The sequence below is a fragment of the Phyllostomus discolor genome, chromosome 6, assembly GCF_004126475.2.
Source record: "Phyllostomus discolor isolate MPI-MPIP mPhyDis1 chromosome 6, mPhyDis1.pri.v3, whole genome shotgun sequence".
Taxonomy (NCBI): Eukaryota; Metazoa; Chordata; class Mammalia; order Chiroptera; family Phyllostomidae; genus Phyllostomus; species Phyllostomus discolor.
Window position 1 is genome coordinate 81036509 of NC_040908.2, and position 16766 is coordinate 81053274.

General features: G+C 47.5%; 2 protein-coding genes across 2 annotated transcripts; both read left to right on the top strand.

The window, feature by feature from the left end:
* Nucleotides 1–1696: 1696 nt before the first annotated feature.
* Nucleotides 1697–3957, top strand: APOA5 (apolipoprotein A5; the record flags this gene model as incomplete). The annotated part of the gene is made up of 2 exons (XM_028517763.2): nucleotides 1697–1902; nucleotides 2424–3957. Coding segments are annotated over 2 exons (1158 nt in total), but the record flags the coding sequence as incomplete, so codon positions are not given.
* A 1438-nt stretch (nucleotides 3958–5395) lies between these two features.
* Nucleotides 5396–16512, top strand: ZPR1 (ZPR1 zinc finger). The gene is made up of 14 exons (XM_028517223.2): nucleotides 5396–5648; nucleotides 5828–5989; nucleotides 6413–6503; nucleotides 7221–7291; nucleotides 8097–8183; nucleotides 8329–8451; nucleotides 8775–8822; nucleotides 9006–9072; nucleotides 9463–9533; nucleotides 10249–10338; nucleotides 10802–10912; nucleotides 11570–11656; nucleotides 15107–15172; nucleotides 15889–16512. The coding sequence occupies exons 1-14, from the start codon at nucleotides 5478–5480 to the stop codon at nucleotides 16021–16023; spliced, it is 1380 nt and encodes a 459-aa protein (XP_028373024.1). The 5' UTR covers nucleotides 5396–5477; the 3' UTR covers nucleotides 16024–16512.
* The last annotated feature ends 254 nt before the right edge of the window (nucleotides 16513–16766 follow it).

A 16766-nucleotide genomic window follows, 5' to 3' on the forward strand; every position in this document is an offset into this window, starting at 1 on the left:
CACTTGTAGCTGAGCCTGATGGTAAGTAATACAAACTAAGTCTAAAAAAATGAATATAAGTTCACCAAGGAATAGAACATTTCACAGAGGAACAGCATGTACAAAGGCTCAGAGTTCTAAAAGAGTTGGTGTGCTCAGAGAATGTCAAGGGTTTTGTGTGGTGGGACATGAGACGGGAAGTGGGTTGGGATGAGCCACGGCAGAGTCTAGACTAAATGGGCAGGCCTGCAGGAGAGAGACCCCTTGGAGGCTATGGATGCGATCGAGGTGAGAGACTAGTGGGGCTGTAATGTGACTGGTGGTGGAAATAGGGAGAGGGGAGCGACTGAAGATACATTTAGGAGCAAAATTGAGGAGTCTTTCAATGTGTGTTTTAGTATGTGGAGTGGGCATATCATCAGAAGAGGATCTGGGCTTTTTGGCTCCCCCTCCTCAGAGGTCCTGTTCAGCCTTTCTCCATGAGGAGAATCCCACTCTTACCCTAATTCTTTGGTCTGGAGACCCTGGTCCAGATTCCCCTCACCACCTCATCTTTACCCCATCTGACTTCCTGCTTGTTCTAGGATTATATCATAAGGGGATGTGGGAGAGTCTTTAGCCCTGTAAATGCTGACTCTCCCATCCTGCCTGAGTAGCCTGTAGTGAAGCTGTCAAGGGCTGCTCAGGGTCAGGCAGGCCACTGGACACTGTCCCTGTCTGGTTGGGGCACAGTGTCTCTGGGCAGTTGAGTAAGCGTGGGGCCCTTAGCTGACAAACAGACTTGTATCTACTGGTGGGCCAGCCATCAGGTGAGTGTGAAGCTTGAAGGTCATAGGGTTTGGGGTGAACTGGGTGAGGAGTTTAGCCTCACTCCTTGTAAAACTTTCCAGGAAGCCCTTTTCTACCGCAACAGCCCCCTGATAGGAGGGCACTCATTAACCCTGTGGGTGCCAGGAAAGGGCAGGAGTTGAGCACTGGGAAGCAGCTGAGGTCATACTTCTTTGAAGTGCCACGTGGTATTTACTCAAAGCACTTGTTGCCAGAGGCCCAGGCCCCTGGAGTATAAAGTGGAATGCCTGCTCTCTGTGCCCAGACTGAGCAGGTGAGCTGCTGGGATAAAGGGAGTCCTAAGGGAGGAGATGGCGGGGGTCCCAGCAGGGAGTGGGGATGGGAGCTCAGAACATCCTCATGGAGTACTTTGGCAGAGTTGCTTCTTCCCCCCTGGGGGAACCTCAGTTTTCCCAACCATGAAATGGGAGGCAGGAAGATAGGGGAACAAGGGTTTGGGGATAGATATGGCCTAGGGAGCTCTATTGGGGTCTGGGGAGGGTAGTGGTGGGGGAACCTTTACAAAGTAGTTTGAGCTCCAGACTCCATGTAATGTGACTGAGGTGAAGAAGGAGCCCGTGCCACCCGCACACTGCCCCCCCGCCCCCCCCCCCCCCCGCGCAAAGATGCCCTTTTCTTCACAGCCACACTCACCCAGGTCAGTCCTCTTGAGCCCCAACAATGCTGTGCTCCCTACACCCCAAGGAAGTGTTCACAGATTTTGAGTAGGTTGTCCCTGGAGCAGGGTCCCCTGGGTCAAGACCCTTCTTGGCTTCTTCATCTGACCCAAGCCTCCATTCCCCTTCTTTCTCAGAGTAGGTGATAGCAGGCATGGCTGCGGTTCTGACGCGGGCTCTGGTGCTCCTCTCAGGTGGGTCTCCAACCCTGACTTCAATGTGGAGGTGAGGGTAGAAGCTGGAGTGAGGGGACGGTCTACCCTGAGGGGGGACCCCAGATCCTAATCACCCCGTTCCTTTCCACAGCGCTCTCGTCCTCCCAGGCACGGAAAGGCTTCTGGGATGCCTACAGCCAGAGCAGTGGGGACAAAGGCAGGGTGGAGCAGGCCCAGCAGCAGAAGCTGGCACGGGAGCACGCGTAAGTGGCCAGGGCGAGGGGTGTGGGCGAAGAGAGGAGGCATGCACGCCATGGAGTGTTGCGCTGCCTCTGACTCCTCACTCCCCACGGTCTGCACCAGGGTACAGGAACCAATCTGTGCTGTTTCTGCCGCTTTCCAGGCCTTCCTGCGCCATGCTGCGCCCTCTGCCGGCAGTATCCCCACAACCTACTTTGACCTTGCTTCAGCTGTTCGCCCTAAGGCGTGGGATCTGGGAGCAGTACTGGGGATCCCCCACCCTGTCCTCTAGAGTAAAAATATTGTAGGACAGTCCCGGTGCATATGTCCTTCCTTGGACTGTGTTGGTCTGGACTTGCATGTGCCATGTTTTCCTTACTGTGTGAGGACATGCAGTTGGGCTGAGGCTAGGACTAGAGCCCCTCTGGGATCACCTCCCTACATCCTTGGTTTCCCCAGATAATCAGTGAGTGATGTCTTTGGGGGCAAAGCAGATGATGGGGGCTAGTAGTCTGACGGCCTGTATTTCTGACCTCTTTCTCAGAAGCCTGAAAGACAGTCTTGAGCAAGACCTCAACAATATGGACAAGTTCCTGGAAAAGCTAGGTCCTCTGATTGTGCAGGGGAGGGAGCCTCCCAGGGTTCCATCCAATCCAGAGGGAATGCGGCAGCAGCTGCAGGAGGAGCTGGATAAGGTGAGAGCGCGCCTGGAGCCCTACATGGCTGATGTGCACCAGCGAGTGGGTTGGAACTTGGAGGTTCTGCGGCAGAAGCTGAAGCCCTACACCACAGACCTAATGGAGCAGGTGGCCCTGCGGGTACAGGAGCTGCAGAAGCAGTTGCACATGGTTGGAGAGGATACCAAGGCCCAGCTGCAGGGGGGTGTGGAAGAGGTGCAGGGCCTGCTTCGGGAACTGCAGAATCGTGTGGTGCACCACACTGGTCGCACCAAAGCATTGTTCCACCCGTATGCCGAGCGCCTGGTGACTGGCATCCAGCACCACGTGCAAGAGCTGCACCACAGCATGGTGCCGCACGCCCCTGCCAGCCCTGCGCGCCTCAGACGCTGCATGCACGTGCTTTCTCGAAAGCTCACGCTCAAGGCCAAGGCCCTGCATGCGCGCATTCAACATAACTTGGACCATCTGCGCGAAGAGCTCAGCACCTTTGCCCGTGCCAACGTGGGCAGCGCAGAGGAAAGGACCAACCTGGACGCCCAGGTGCTGTCCCAGGAGGTGCGCCAGCAACTCCAGGCTTTCCGCCACAACACTTTCCAGCAAATTGTGGCCTTCACCCGCGCGATTGACCAGGAGACTGAGGAGGTCCAGCAGCAGTTGGCGCCACCCCCACCTGGTCACAGTGCCTTTGCCCCAGAGTTCCTCGAAGTTGACAGCAGCAAGGCCTGGAGCAAGCTGCAGGCCCGTCTCGATGACCTTTGGGAAGACATAAACTACAGCCTTCGTGACCATGATCTTGGCCATCTAGGGGAACCATGAAGGTCTATATGCCCAGGCCCACTTCCCAGCTCCTTATTTGGAGAGCCCAGGACCTGAGCCCCAAGCATGGTTCTGTTCTTGCTAGTGGCCTATTGGGCAGAGGATGGAGGGCCCTGGACAGAGTAGGTGAGGCCACTGAAGAGGCTGTTGTCCCCAAGTATCCAGCCTCCTGGGACTCCCCAATCTGGGTGCATTACACTCACCAGGATTTGCAAGCCGGCTTCCCGTGCTCATTTGGAAATCCTCATGAATTACTCCATTCCTTGAAGGCAGGATTGGGAAGGGAGAAAGGCACACCATGAGTGGGTAATTATGTGCAAGCATGTTTTCATGAAGCTAGAAGCCTGTGCCTCTTCATGCCAGGGCTTGACTGTGATCACATCTGGCCCCCTGGTGGCCATTACTATAGGGGGTCCACAGAAAGCTGCTCTTTTCTCCCCAGGGTGGCTGTGACAGCTTCTATTGGGGGAAGAGGAGGGAGAAAGGAAAAAATGTGATAAGGAGAACATGTGATTATGTGTATGTATAATCCTGCTGGCCTGAAGCTGAAGGGTACAAATGGTGGAAGTTTTAATGGGAGGGAGCAGATCTCTGGCCCCGCCCTCTTGACTCTCAGACTGAAGTCAATGAAATAGATGCTTATAATGGAAGCTTATTTGCCTGGTGTGACACTCATTTGAACCATGTCTGAAAGCAGTGCCCTCACCACTGTCCCCAAATCATGACCATCAGACATCCCAATCCCTCACTGTAATGCCTGCTCACCACTGGATGGTATGCATGAAGTGCTGGCTCCCAAGGTGGCCTCTCCCTTTTGCTCTTGTTGTTCCAGACTTTGAATGGTGCCTTTTATGACACTGACCATCTTTTTAGTACCTCCAAACTCTTAAACTCCCCGGTCCCCACATACAGATTCACTTAGGGGCAATGAAGCTCCTTATGGATCATCTGGGAACTCTGAAATTGGGAGTGAGAAAGTGGGAAGGGTAAGCACATCTTTTCCATCACTCTTCTTTTTTTTTTTTTTAAGACATAATGACCCCTCTAGGCCTTTTGGGAGGCATTATATTTATATCCTTTTTTTATTTTAAAGATTTTTATTTATTTATTTTCAGAGAGGGAAGGGAGGGAGATAGAGAGAGAGAGAGAGAGAAACATCAATGTGCGGCTGCTGGGGGTTATGGCCTCCAACCCAGGAATGTACCCTGGCTGGCAATCAAACCTGGGACACTTTGGTTCCCAGCCCGTGCTCAATCCACTGAGCTATGCCAGCCAGGGCTCCATCACTCTTCTAATGTCTTGTCCAGTACCCTTTCCTCCCAGCTCAGCCCACCCTGCACAGGGTTCTCAGCACCTCCACACTCCCTCATGACACAGAACCCATATGAATCTGGCTTTATCGTACCCTCAGGCTGAATATCTACCCTGACACCCTAGATTTAGCAACAGAACTGGGAGAGAAGTACCCAGGGAGAGGAAGTGCTGGAAAGGAAAACAGCACACCCCCCCCCCCCCCCCGCAAAAAGGTGTTTTTATTGTTAGGAAACTGAGAGATGTGGGTCAGCTGGGGTTAGAGGTGGTGGGGATGAAGGGGTGGGAGTAAAACTGAGGGTTGTGTACTTGAGGATGGAATTTGGGCAGGTGTTTATGAGGACAGAAATAGGAAGTGGGAAAAACAGAAAGGGAGAACATGATTGAGGGACTGAGAGACTAGAATTGAAGCAGTCTGGTCCAAAAAGTGGAACAAAGGAAGCCCAGGTGAGAGCGCACCTCCCCTGGGATGCTGATGGGCAAACCTGGCCTCTTGAAGTCAAGGGTCTTGTAATGTGCAATGGAGATACTGCGAAAGAGCAAAGCACTGCCTTGGGTCTGGGAAGACGTCCTGTGGGGAGTGACGCCTGAATTGAGGTGCAGGCAAAGCGAATCCAGCTGTGGAAGTTTGGATCACTTGAAACTGCTCTGTTAAGGGCCCAAAGTCTCCGACCTCTTTAAGAAAGAGCGGGGGCGGAGCCGGTGGCAGCAGGCGGAAGTGCTAGAGGAAGGGGTGTGGCCACGAGAGGGGAGGAAGCCGGAACTTGTGGGTTAAACTGCGCGTGGTGGCGATGTCGGCCAGTGGGGCTGTGGAGCCGGGGCCCCCAGGGGTTGCTGTCAGCCCCTCGCCCACCTCGGCCCGGGCTCCGGTCCCGGGACGCCTGTTTCGGCCTATCAGCGCCGAGGACGAGGAGCAGCAGCCCACCGAGATTGAGTCGCTGTGCATGAACTGTTACCGCAATGTGAGACGGGGACGCGGCCGCGCGGTGGGATAGGCTTGGGATGAAGAGGCGGGGAGTGGCGGTCGGCGATCTCCCTTAGTGGGCCTGGTTGGGGACCCGGAGTTGAGGCACCCCTGGGGGGTCCTTAGACGGAGAACTGGGGTTTCATTGGTTCTTTACTTAGCTTTCTGCTTCCCCAGGGCACGACTCGCCTCCTGCTCACCAAGATTCCCTTCTTCAGAGAAATAATCGTCAGCTCCTTTTCCTGCGAGCACTGTGGCTGGAACAACACGGAGATCCAGTCGGCAGGCAGGATCCAGGACCAGGGAGTACGCTACACTTTGACTGTCAGGGCCCCGGAGGTGAGAGGAGCCCAGAGCAGGTACCTTACTGTCCTAGAGAAGGCTTGGGGGGTTGGAGCCAGAGCTCTGGTTCAGGTGGTTGGACTTGGGATAAATAACGCTAAATGTTCAGGCCTTATTTTTTTCCTTTATAAAATGGTTTTGGTGCTGTCAACTGATCAGGTGAGACTTGTGGAAGTGCTATTTAAATTCTGTGAGAGTATATCAAATGAGTTGTAGCTGCTGGGAAGAGTACTCTTACCAGTACTCTTGGGCAGCTTGGCTCACATCACATGCACTGTTCCGCAGGGGTAGCCTGGGCCCCTAAGAGAAGAGAGGAAGAAAAAGCTGGGCTGGGGTCTGATGGAGGGGGCAGTCTGGTATTTCCTGAGGAGAAGCTGTACTGCTGACCTCTCTGGACTGCAAGTTTTTCTTTCTGCCTAGGACATGAACAGAGAAGTGGTAAAGACTGACTCTGCTACCACAAGGATCCCAGAGTTAGATTTTGAAATTCCTGCCTTCAGCCAGAAGGGAGGTAAGTTTAAGATCAGGGTATTTGGGCTGTTTATGCCTAGCTGGAATCGTACTCACTTTCTTGTAAAATCCCTGGGGCCGGGTCTAGTGCCTGTGTATGGGTTTGACTGTGTAATCACTGTGATCTTCATTGTTTTAGCAAAAGCAGAAAACTTAGATAAAACAGCTTGGGAGAGTGGATAGTGATAGTAAGACTGATGTGCTTATTCTAAGAGTTTTATCATCACTGTTATTAGAGCTGAATGGAACCTTGTGCCCAGCCTCATTTTACAGATGAATGCAAGGCCCAAATACTGTATTCTGCTGTGTAAACGTGCACCTTTTGTGTCCACAATTTTGAGAGAAAATAAGGATATGCATTGTATATGGATAGTACTAATTCTACATCTATATAAATGTGTTAAGTTCTTTTATTTATATTTAGGTGTTAAAAGTTAACCCTAGAAAGCAATAATGATATCCATGTGCAAGATAGTACCCTGGAATACAACAATTGATTTTGTTTCTAAATATAAATAAAGAAGTTGAATTAAAAAATTAAAACACAAGATTTTTTTCCTGAAAGTTTGGACCAAAAACGCGGGTATGCATTTTACATGGGAACACACTATACATGACAAAATAGTTAGTGGTAGTTGAAGTGAATTGCCCAGGGTCCTACAGGCACCTACCTGATGGCAGGGCCTAGATTTACCTGTCTTTTGTTTTTATTCACCAGTTCTGACCACTGTTGAGGGATTGATCAGCCGTGCTGTCTCTGGCTTGGAGCAGGATCAGCCCACAAGAAGGGTAAGCTGGGGTATTCTGATTGCAGCCCCTCAAGGAATAATTACTTACGTGCGTCTGAGTAGAGCCTTCAGCTTTCCATGTAAAACTGTCTCTGACTAAATGTTGGAGGACTTTTAGGGGGAGCATATGGTGATACTATAACTTCCAGGATGTTGCACATGGAACAGCCTATGTTCTTTCTAGTTCTCTTTCACCAATGTATTATTAGGCCTCATCTCCGACATGCAATGTAACATTACCTCTGAAGAGCCTTTCTTAATCCCCTTGGGTTTATCTGTGCTTTCTGAGTGTTCCAGTATCTACAGGGCCCGGCAGAAGTAAGGCTTGCTTGTGTGGTTGGTAGGGTGCCTGAATGTCTTGTATGAGATGGACAGCAATTTGAACATTTCATCTAAAATGTCATTGTGTGCTGAAGGGTGATATTGTTATGTTAGAGAATTACATGCTTATGATTTTGTTATTAAAAAGGGGCGTTATTTGTGCCAGACCCTATATTTTACTTAAGACAGAAATAATGTAATTGCATATTTAGTCATCGTCTTCCTAACTGGCTGGGGAGCCCCATGAGGGGACACTGATATTTAACCTGGCATGAGTGCCTGGGCTAAAAGGATGAATGAGTGAGAAAATGAGGCTTACCTGGCACCACCCGTAAACTTCAAACTATATGCTACATTTTATTGTGAAGTCTGAGTCTCTCTTTTCCCACTCATGCCATGGTGATGACTTCCTGATAGAAGTGACTTGGGCCTGACAGGGAGTGGAGGCATCAAGGGCTGATGCTTTTACTCTCTGTTTATGTCAGACAAACGAAGAAGCCATAGCTGAAAGAATTGATGAGTTCATTGTCAAACTGAAAGAGCTAAAGCATGTGGCCTCTCCTTTCACTCTGGTGAGTATTGAGGGAGTCTGGGTGCCCTAGATTTAGGGGAGGAGAAACCATTAAGATGAGGATTTTTCCACTGTGGTGCCTGAGTGGTCTGATGGTAGGTGGAGGACTATACATGACTTGTGATTACTCTTCATCTATCTGTTAGATCATTGATGATCCCTCAGGGAACAGCTTTGTGGAAAACCCATACGCTCCGCAGAAAGATGATGCCCTGGTGATCACACATTATAACCGGACTCCACAGCAGGAAGAGATGCTAGGGCTCCAGGTGGGTGGACTGAAGAAGCCAGAAGAAGAGCGAGGGAAAACTTATTTTGCCACTGCTGCATTGGGTACAGTATATCAGCATGTTGTGTTTCTCATCCAGCTCATGTCAAGGATTTAGGATAAACTTTACAATAAAGGATGGCATTGGCTGTGGTATTATCTTAGGTTCTGTTCTTCCCTTGATTGGGGCTTTCTGGCTTCTCTGTTAAACTCATGAGGTGGCAGCTGACAACAAGAAGTCACAACATTTTCCGTCACTCCAGGGCAGGGTGTTGAGAGGCTGAGATATATGTGCCAAAATGTGATTTGCATCTCCTATTTTAGGCAGAGGCACCAGAAGAGAAGCCAGAAGAGGAAGATCTCAGAAATGAAGTGAGTCACGTTGGCTACTGTGGAGGAAGGAGTAGAGTTGTGGGCTGAGACTGATGCTGTTCAGTGGCTCTCTTCCACTCCACCAACACAGGCGACCACCAGCATACCAACTGAATGTCTTTGGCCTGGCAGGGCTCACCTGCCTGGGAGGGCTCACTCCCTCATCCCCATGTTATGTTCCAGGTGCTGCAGTTCAACACAAACTGCCCAGAATGCAATGCTCCAGCTCAGACCAACATGAAACTAGTTCGTATCTTTTGTCAGGCAGTTGGGTTGCTCCTCATCTGACTCAGGTGTGAAGATTATCTTCGGGCTGGAGAGCGTTACTCCTTTCATGGAAAACATAGGTTTTCTGAGTGATAAGCCTTTCATGAGACTGTACCTTGGCTTTGGGTTTACAGGGAGAATTAGGCTGTAGTCTCTAGGCTCCTATGTTTAGACTGGGCCATGTCTGCCAACACTTATGAACAGAGATCACCATGGGTTGCGACCTTGCCCTCTTCTGGAGGATTAAGTTAGGTGACTTGTGACTTATTTCCCGCAGTCCTGGGACTAGCAATGTATTTGGGTTTTGGATTTGTTCTTCCCCAGAGGGTGGTCCTGCTTCATGGAAGCAGATTTCCTTAACTTCATCTTCCAGAAATCCCCCACTTTAAGGAGGTTATCATCATGGCTACCAACTGCGAGTACTGTGGCCATCGGACCAATGAGGTGAGTGGGCTCCTTCATTTGGGAAGACTAGCTTGAGGGTATCCTCTGTGCCTCTCATCCTCCCTAAATCTGCTTTGGGATGAGGGGGCAACGTGGGGGTTGGGTCTTTCTATTAGGTGTAGTGTAGGTAAGGAGCCATTGAAGGAACAGGAAATTGGCTTAGAGAAGAAAAGTTAGATGTCCTAACTTATTTAACACATACTAAAGTTTGGTTTTAAGGAATAGGGACACCCACTTTTGACTCATCCCTTAAAGGGATCGAAGTGTGGGAGGCAGATTTTGACTCAGTAATATTTTTAGGTCTCTCAAAATAAAGTGGGCCGCCTTGGAGGGTTGTAAATTCCCTTTCCCTGAGTGTATTCAAGCATAAACTGTTAAATTCTTAAACCAGAATATTATAAAGGGGATCCATATGTTGGATGCAGTTGAAAATACCTGTCAGTCCCAATAATCATTTTTTAAAAGGTAAATTCAGAGTTTCTTGGTAACTTGGGGTAAGTTTGGGCAGGTGACTGGTGCTGGGCACTTTGCTGCCGGCCAGCTCTCAAGTGTTTTTGATTTGGGTGACTGCTGCTACTATTGATTTAGAAGACTCAGTGGATGGTAGTCATTAGTGGGCCTGAAGAGAGGTCCAGGCCTACCCTCTGAGGTCTCCTGGGCACCAGGTGAGGATTTGGGTTGTCTCTCCTACTCCTGATGACTATTGTTTGCGCAGGTGAAGTCTGGAGGGGCAGTAGAACCCTTGGGCACCAGGATCAGTCTTCATATCACAGACCCCTCAGATATGACCAGAGACCTGCTCAAGGTAACAGCTTTCTTGGGAACGTGACCTGTCTGTAGGGGAAATTATGTTTTTAAATTATGTCCTGGGACTGTGCAGTACTTCCTTACTCCTGTGGGTTTGGGGCCTCTTGAGCAGAGGTCATCCGTGGCAGGAAGTACAGATTCAGAAGGCAACCCATAAGCTCTTTCTGATGACTTCGCAGCTTTTTACCTGCAGTGTCTGTAAGGGCTCTTGACTTTGGCCTCTGGTGTTAGGCTACCTGACAGCTTGGAGCCATGACTCAGGGTCTCTTTATTAGCTTGGTTCCATTCCTGTGGTTCGTATGGATAGGAGTGAGTATAGCTTTAACTAGCAAGTTAGAAAACTGGGGTAGTTGACTTTGCCCCCAAACTGACACTGGTAATATTAATTTGGCCGGAGGACTCTGGTTAGCTTTCTCTAGTGGCTCCTGATTTAAAGTTTAAGTTGATCTTTCATCTCACAGTCTGAGACGTGTAGTGTGGAAATCCCAGAACTGGAATTTGAACTGGGAATGGCTGTTCTTGGAGGCAAGTTCACCACACTGGAAGGGCTGCTGAAAGACGTCCGGGAGCTGGTGAGCGTAGTGCATGGCTGCTTCAGCAGTGTGGTTATATGGGGAAGGGGTGAGCAGGTCTCACCCTAATTTTGGGGGCTGTTAGTGGGGTTTCTTTGCCTTAAAACTGATTTAAGAGACTTAAATATTATTTTGGATTGTGAAGATAAGTTTATGGGAAATTCTGAGTAGAAATTCCCAGGCCTTAACTCTTGACACAATGTAGAAATATTGTGTGGTTTTCATTCTCACTATAAAATGAGGGAGGAGGATTATTTCAATGCTTAAAACTCCCAGCATACATTTATGTGTGTTGACTTAGCCTATACATTTATTCTCCTGATGAATCATTTCACTTAATTCTCAATCATTAGGCATTACGTTTTTGTAAATTGTGTTCCACATTTCTTCTCCAAATTAGGACTAGTGCTTATAAGAGCATTTTTATAGTTTGTTTCATATTGCCAGTTGCCTTGGCAGATTAATCCATATGCCCTTAGCAGTGGCTACCTAGGTCAGAAAGGTGGTATGGGATAAATGAAGATCAGGCTTCCCTGACTGGACAAACTGCAAAAGTTTAGCCAGAAGTTGGCTTAACTTCCATTCCCGCCAGGTTTATGGTCAAACCTATCAAACATAGAGCCAACATACTAGCAGTTTGGATGATATTTGTTCCAGGTGACCAAGAACCCTTTCACACTGGGTGACAGTTCCAATCCTGGCCAGATGAACAAACTGCAGGAGTTTAGCCAGAGGGTGGACCAGGTAAGAGGACTCTGGCTGGTCAGTGCTTGGGTGGTCCTGGGGCTCCAGTGAACAAGAGCTACATGGCCTTTCTTATTCCTTTTAAACATTGAACTGTCATGTTGGGATTCTCCTGGTTTCCTATATCCCATGTCACCTTCCTTCTCTGTTTCTTCCTTTATATTATTGGAGCATCTCCAGTAGCTTCCTGAGTCAAGTAGCATGGGAAGTAAGGTTTCTGGGGCCTTATATGTCTGGAATTTTCTTTATTCTACCCTCATAAGAGATTGATTAATGGCTGAAAATAGAATTCTAGGATGAAAATAATTTTTCATCGGAACTTCAGAGACATTGCACTAATGTCTTCCATGTTCCAGTTTGACTATCACAGAGTATTAAGGCATTTTGATGTATGTGACCTATTCTTGTGATACTTTGTCCACTATGATGTGAAATTTTGGGATGTACTTTTGGTGTGGGGTCAGTTTTCAGCAACTGTGCTAGGTACTTTGTGGGTCTTTTGAATCTGGGAACTCATGTGGCTCAGTTACAGGAAGCTTTTTAAAATTACTCTATTGGGAATTGCTTCCTTTCTGTTCACTCTGAAAACCCTGGGTTTTGGAATATTAGACCAACTTTCTGGTCTTCTGTAATTTACTTATTATTTGTCTGGTTTAGTTTCTTTGTGTTTGCTCTACTTCAGGAGATTACCTCAGGTTTATTTTCCAACCCTTCAATTAAAGTTTTCTTTCTTTTTTTTTTAATATATTTTATTGATTATGCTCTTACAGTTGTCCCATTTCCCCCCTTCTCTCCCCTCCACTCTGTACCCCCCTCTGGCACCCACGTTCCCCCCCTTTAGTTCATGTCCATGTGTCATACTTGTGAGTTCTTTAGCTTCTACATTTCCCGTACTATTCTTGCCCTCCCCCTATCTATTTTCAACCTACATTCTATGCTACTTATTCTCTATACCTTTTCCCCCTCTCTCCTCCTCCCACCCCCTTGCTGCTAGCCCTCCATGTGCCCTCCATTTCTGTGGTTCTGTTCCTGTTCTAGTTGTTTACTTAGTTTCTTTTGGTTTTGCTTTAGGTGTAGTTGTTAATAATTGTGAGTTTGCTGTCCTTTTACTATACATGTCTTTTCTTTATCTTCTTTTCTTAGATAAGTCCCTTTAGCATTTCATAAAATAAGGGCTTGGTGATGATGAACTCCTTTAATTTGACCTTATCTGAAAAGCACTTTATCTTCCCTTCCATTGTAAATGAGAGCTTTGCTGGATAGAGCAATCTGGGATGTAGGTCCTTGCCTTTCATGACTTGGAATATTTCTTTCCAGCCCCTTCTTGCCTCTAAGGTCTCTTTTGAGAAGTCAGCTGACAGTCTGATGGGAACTCCTTTGTAGGTGACTGTCCCCTTATCTCTTGCTGCTTCTAGGATTCTCTCCTTTGTTTTTACCTTGGCTAATGTAATTACGATGTGCCTTGGTGTGTTTCTTCTTGGGTCCAACTTCTTTGGGGCTCTCTGAGCTTCTTGGATTTCTTGGAAGACTGTTCCCTTTGCCAGAATGGAGAAGTTCTCCTTTATTATTTGTTCAAATAACTTTTCCACTTGTTGCTCCTCCCCTTCTGGTACCCCTATAATTCGGATGTTGGAACGTTTAAAGGTGTCCTGGATGCTCTTAAGCTTTTCCTCGATTTTTTGAATTCTTATTTCATCATGCTTTCCTGCTTGGTTGATTCTGTCTTCCTTCTTGTCCACTGTATTGTTTTGAGACTCAGATTCCTTCCTTTCACTATTGGCTCTCCTCCGCATATCTTCCTGCATCTCTTTTTATGGTAACCTGCATCCTTTCATCTAAATTGCACCCAAAGTCAACCAATTCCATGAGCTTTCTGATCACCAGTGTTTTGAACTGTACATCTGATAGATTGGCTATTTCTTGGTCGCTCAAAAGGATGAGTCCTGGGGGACTGATCTGTTCTTCTGGAAACATGTCTTATGTCTTTCCCTGTCTCTCGTCCCTCCCCCACCCCCCATCTGGTCGCTCTTGTTACGGTGGAGGGCGGAGCCTTAGGTGTTCACCGGGGCTGGGCACCCCAGTCGCTAGATTGTGACGTTATATGTGGGGGCGGGGACGGGAGGGAACAATGGCGGTAGTTCTGTTCTCCTGGGCTCAGACACTTCTTTGGGATCCTGGGCTGCGAGCTCTGCCCTGGTCCACAATTGCTGCCTCACTGGGTCCCCCAGCCACAGCTTGCGTACTCAGGGATCACCGCTGTGTTCTTGCGCCCCAGATGGCTGTCGCGCCGATTTTGTGCCAAATTTTCCCTGACCTCCGCACACCGACAACCTGCACCAGCCCCGCGCCTGCCCGGCTCGTCGTCCCCTACCAGTCTGGATGTACGGGTCTACTTCAACTTCTTGGCTATCTGACTTCCATTCAGATAAATCCTCTGACAGTTCTGAGTGATATTATGTCTGTAAATTATTGTTGTTCTATTCTTGGTTGTGTGAGGAGGTACGGTGCGTCCACCTATTCCTCCATCTTGCCAGAAGTCCTGATCCTCTCTCTCAATTAAAGTTTTCATTTCCACTAACATACTTTTATTTTCCAAGAGTTTTTTTTTTGTTGTTTTTTTTTGTTTTTGTTTTTTTGGTCTTTGAATACTCTCCCTCTGCCTTTCTGTAAAAATAGCATCCTTTTGTTATATATCTGTTATAAAGACGTATTTCTTCTTGAGAATATTAATGTTTTGTTTTTTTGGCACTTTATTTTCCTTGCATTTTTTCCATTCCCTCTAAGTTGTTCTTTTTTTTTTGCCCATGTGATTTTCTGTATTTCTGTGTTAGGGGCTTTGCTCAGATTTCTGATAATCATTGATCATCTATTTAAAAGTAGACAGCTAAAAAACCTGAGTGGGGGGTGAGTCTTGCTGGCATTGGGCTCATTGCATGGAGACTTAGCTTGGCCATTTTGTTGAGGTGGCCCCAGTGCAAGAGTTGTTAGGTCTTCTTAGGCTGATCAGGTTCCCATCCGTGGTGCTCCATTTCCTGGTCTGAGGATGAAGGCTTACCTGACAGTGTCCTAAGAGCTGAGTGTGGGAAGAGGACTGGGGCGTGCGTATGTGTATGTCCAATAGGGTACATTCATTTACTCTTCTGTCTTGATTCCTTTCCTTCTGCTCTCAACTTGGGCCAGTGACCCTGATCCATAGGATGTTGTGGTCACGTCACAGAATCCTTCAGTCGCCTTCTGGGATAGAGGAGGGGCAGTTGTTTGCCTGTTTAGAGTGGGAGGTGAAATTGGAGATGTAAAATTGTTTCTTAAATTCAAAGAGTTCTTATTTTAGATTCTTCTCACCAATTCGTGAAATTTGGGCATACTGCAATGTAAGTTGGCTTGATTTCTCGTCTGGCAGACATAGCGTCTTCCCACTATGTAAAATTTACATACTGTATTCTCCTTCAGATCATTGAGGGTAAAATGAAGGCCCACTTTATTATGAATGATCCAGCAGGAAACAGCTACTTGCAGGTACAGTGGACCTTCCCTGATTGTTTCATGGAAATATGTTTTCTCACTTTTCTTCAATGTGTACCATTTCTTTAGAAACAGAGACTTGGTTTCAAATGAATTGCTCTTTAATAAAGAACTTCTTAGCAGAAGTAGAACATAAGGGAGAAGGGAGCGAAGATGGGAGGGATTGTAAGTGTGTATCAAGAGGGAGAAAGGATTCTCCTAGGCTCCTTCTTCCTATAGCGTAGCTCTTGTCCCCAGCTATAAGTTCGGCAGTGGAGTTTTTATTCTGCAAATCTGATTGCGAAGTGAGGAGAAATGATGCCTTGTCCAAAGTCTAAGATAGGAAAACTGAAAGACTTTAAGCTAACTGGGGAGATATTCTGGTGATTAATAATAATGTTAACATTTATTGAGCAATTATTTGGGGTCAGACAAAACTGTTCTAAGGTCTGTCCATGACTGAGACTATTGCTGTACTCTTTATAAGAAGGTGCAGATAGAAAGTTTAGGCGGACCAGTTCCTAATTCTGCTTGGGGTTGGTTGGTTCAACTTCTGACTCATGTGAGCTCTGTGTGCTTCCCGCTAGTTGAGCCTAGTCAAAGGGAATTGGCCGTGCTTAGAGTAAAAATCTGACTGAGTTCTTGAGAAAGTGGGAATTGGAAGTTGCCTGGAGGAGGGGAGATAGTAGGATGGTGGCACAGGCACTGATCTTCTCTCCTTGGCCTTACAGAATGTATATGCACCTGAAGATGATCCTGAGATGAAGGTGGAATATTATGAGCGCACATTTGAACAAAATGAGGAGCTAGGGCTCAATGACATGAGGACCGAGGACTATGCGACAAGCATGGCCCCACAGCGGTAGCAGTGGACGGTTTCCTGGCCAACCTCCTGCACTACTCAGACCATGGGGTTATTTGTTACTGTGCAAGAAGGCGAGTGTCCTCCCCACCAGGCCTTGCTCATGTGGGGAGGGCACCTACTCTGAATCAGAGATGTCGGCACACCCTTTAAACAGATTCTGATGTAAGTGCAGGCCTGTTGGGTTATTTGACCTTATTGTGGAGGTTGTAAATTAGCTTGGGAAGAGACCCAGAAGCAGATCATAAGGAATGTCACTACCACTTTTTTTCAACATGTCTTTACCCTCTGTCCACACAATGCTGTGTCCTCTAGAGTTGGAACTCTGAGGTTGGAGGAAGGAGGAAGACAGCTACAGCTGGAGTTTAGGTATTGATTTGGGGGAATTAAAAAATACTGACTTTCAAAATGAAAGGAGTCTTCTGAGGGGAGGGAGTCCTGCACAGGTGAAGTTCTTATTAAAATGATGGCTTTTAAATAGCACTGGCCTCAATATTCCCTGTCTTTGTTTGATATGCTAGTAGAATTCAACTTCCTGAAGAAGTTTTTCTTAAATGTTACCATTGTTCTTTGGAGATTGGAGCTGGCATTTCATTCCCGCATAGATGTGTGAGTGCTCACTTTGTCCGGGCACACCACTGAACAGTGGACAAAACAAAGCTCTGCTTTTGTGAAGCTTAACATCTAGTGGGGGAAATTGATAATAAACTGATATGTAAAATAGTGGTTAGTGTTATGGAGGGATGT

What these genes read in the sequence shown, in the direction of transcription:
- ZPR1 (XM_028517223.2), top strand. Translation starts at nt 5,478, where the DNA reads ATGTCGGCCAGTGGGGCTGTGGAGCCGGGGCCCCCAGGGGTTGCTGTC. An exon ending in TGCCTTCAGCCAGAAGGGAG is followed by an intron (nt 6,504 to 7,220) that starts GTAAGTTTAAGA and finishes TTTATTCACCAG; the next exon opens with TTCTGACCACTGTTGAGGGA. An exon ending in AAGAGATGCTAGGGCTCCAG is followed by an intron (nt 8,452 to 8,774) that starts GTGGGTGGACTG and finishes CTCCTATTTTAG; the next exon opens with GCAGAGGCACCAGAAGAGAA.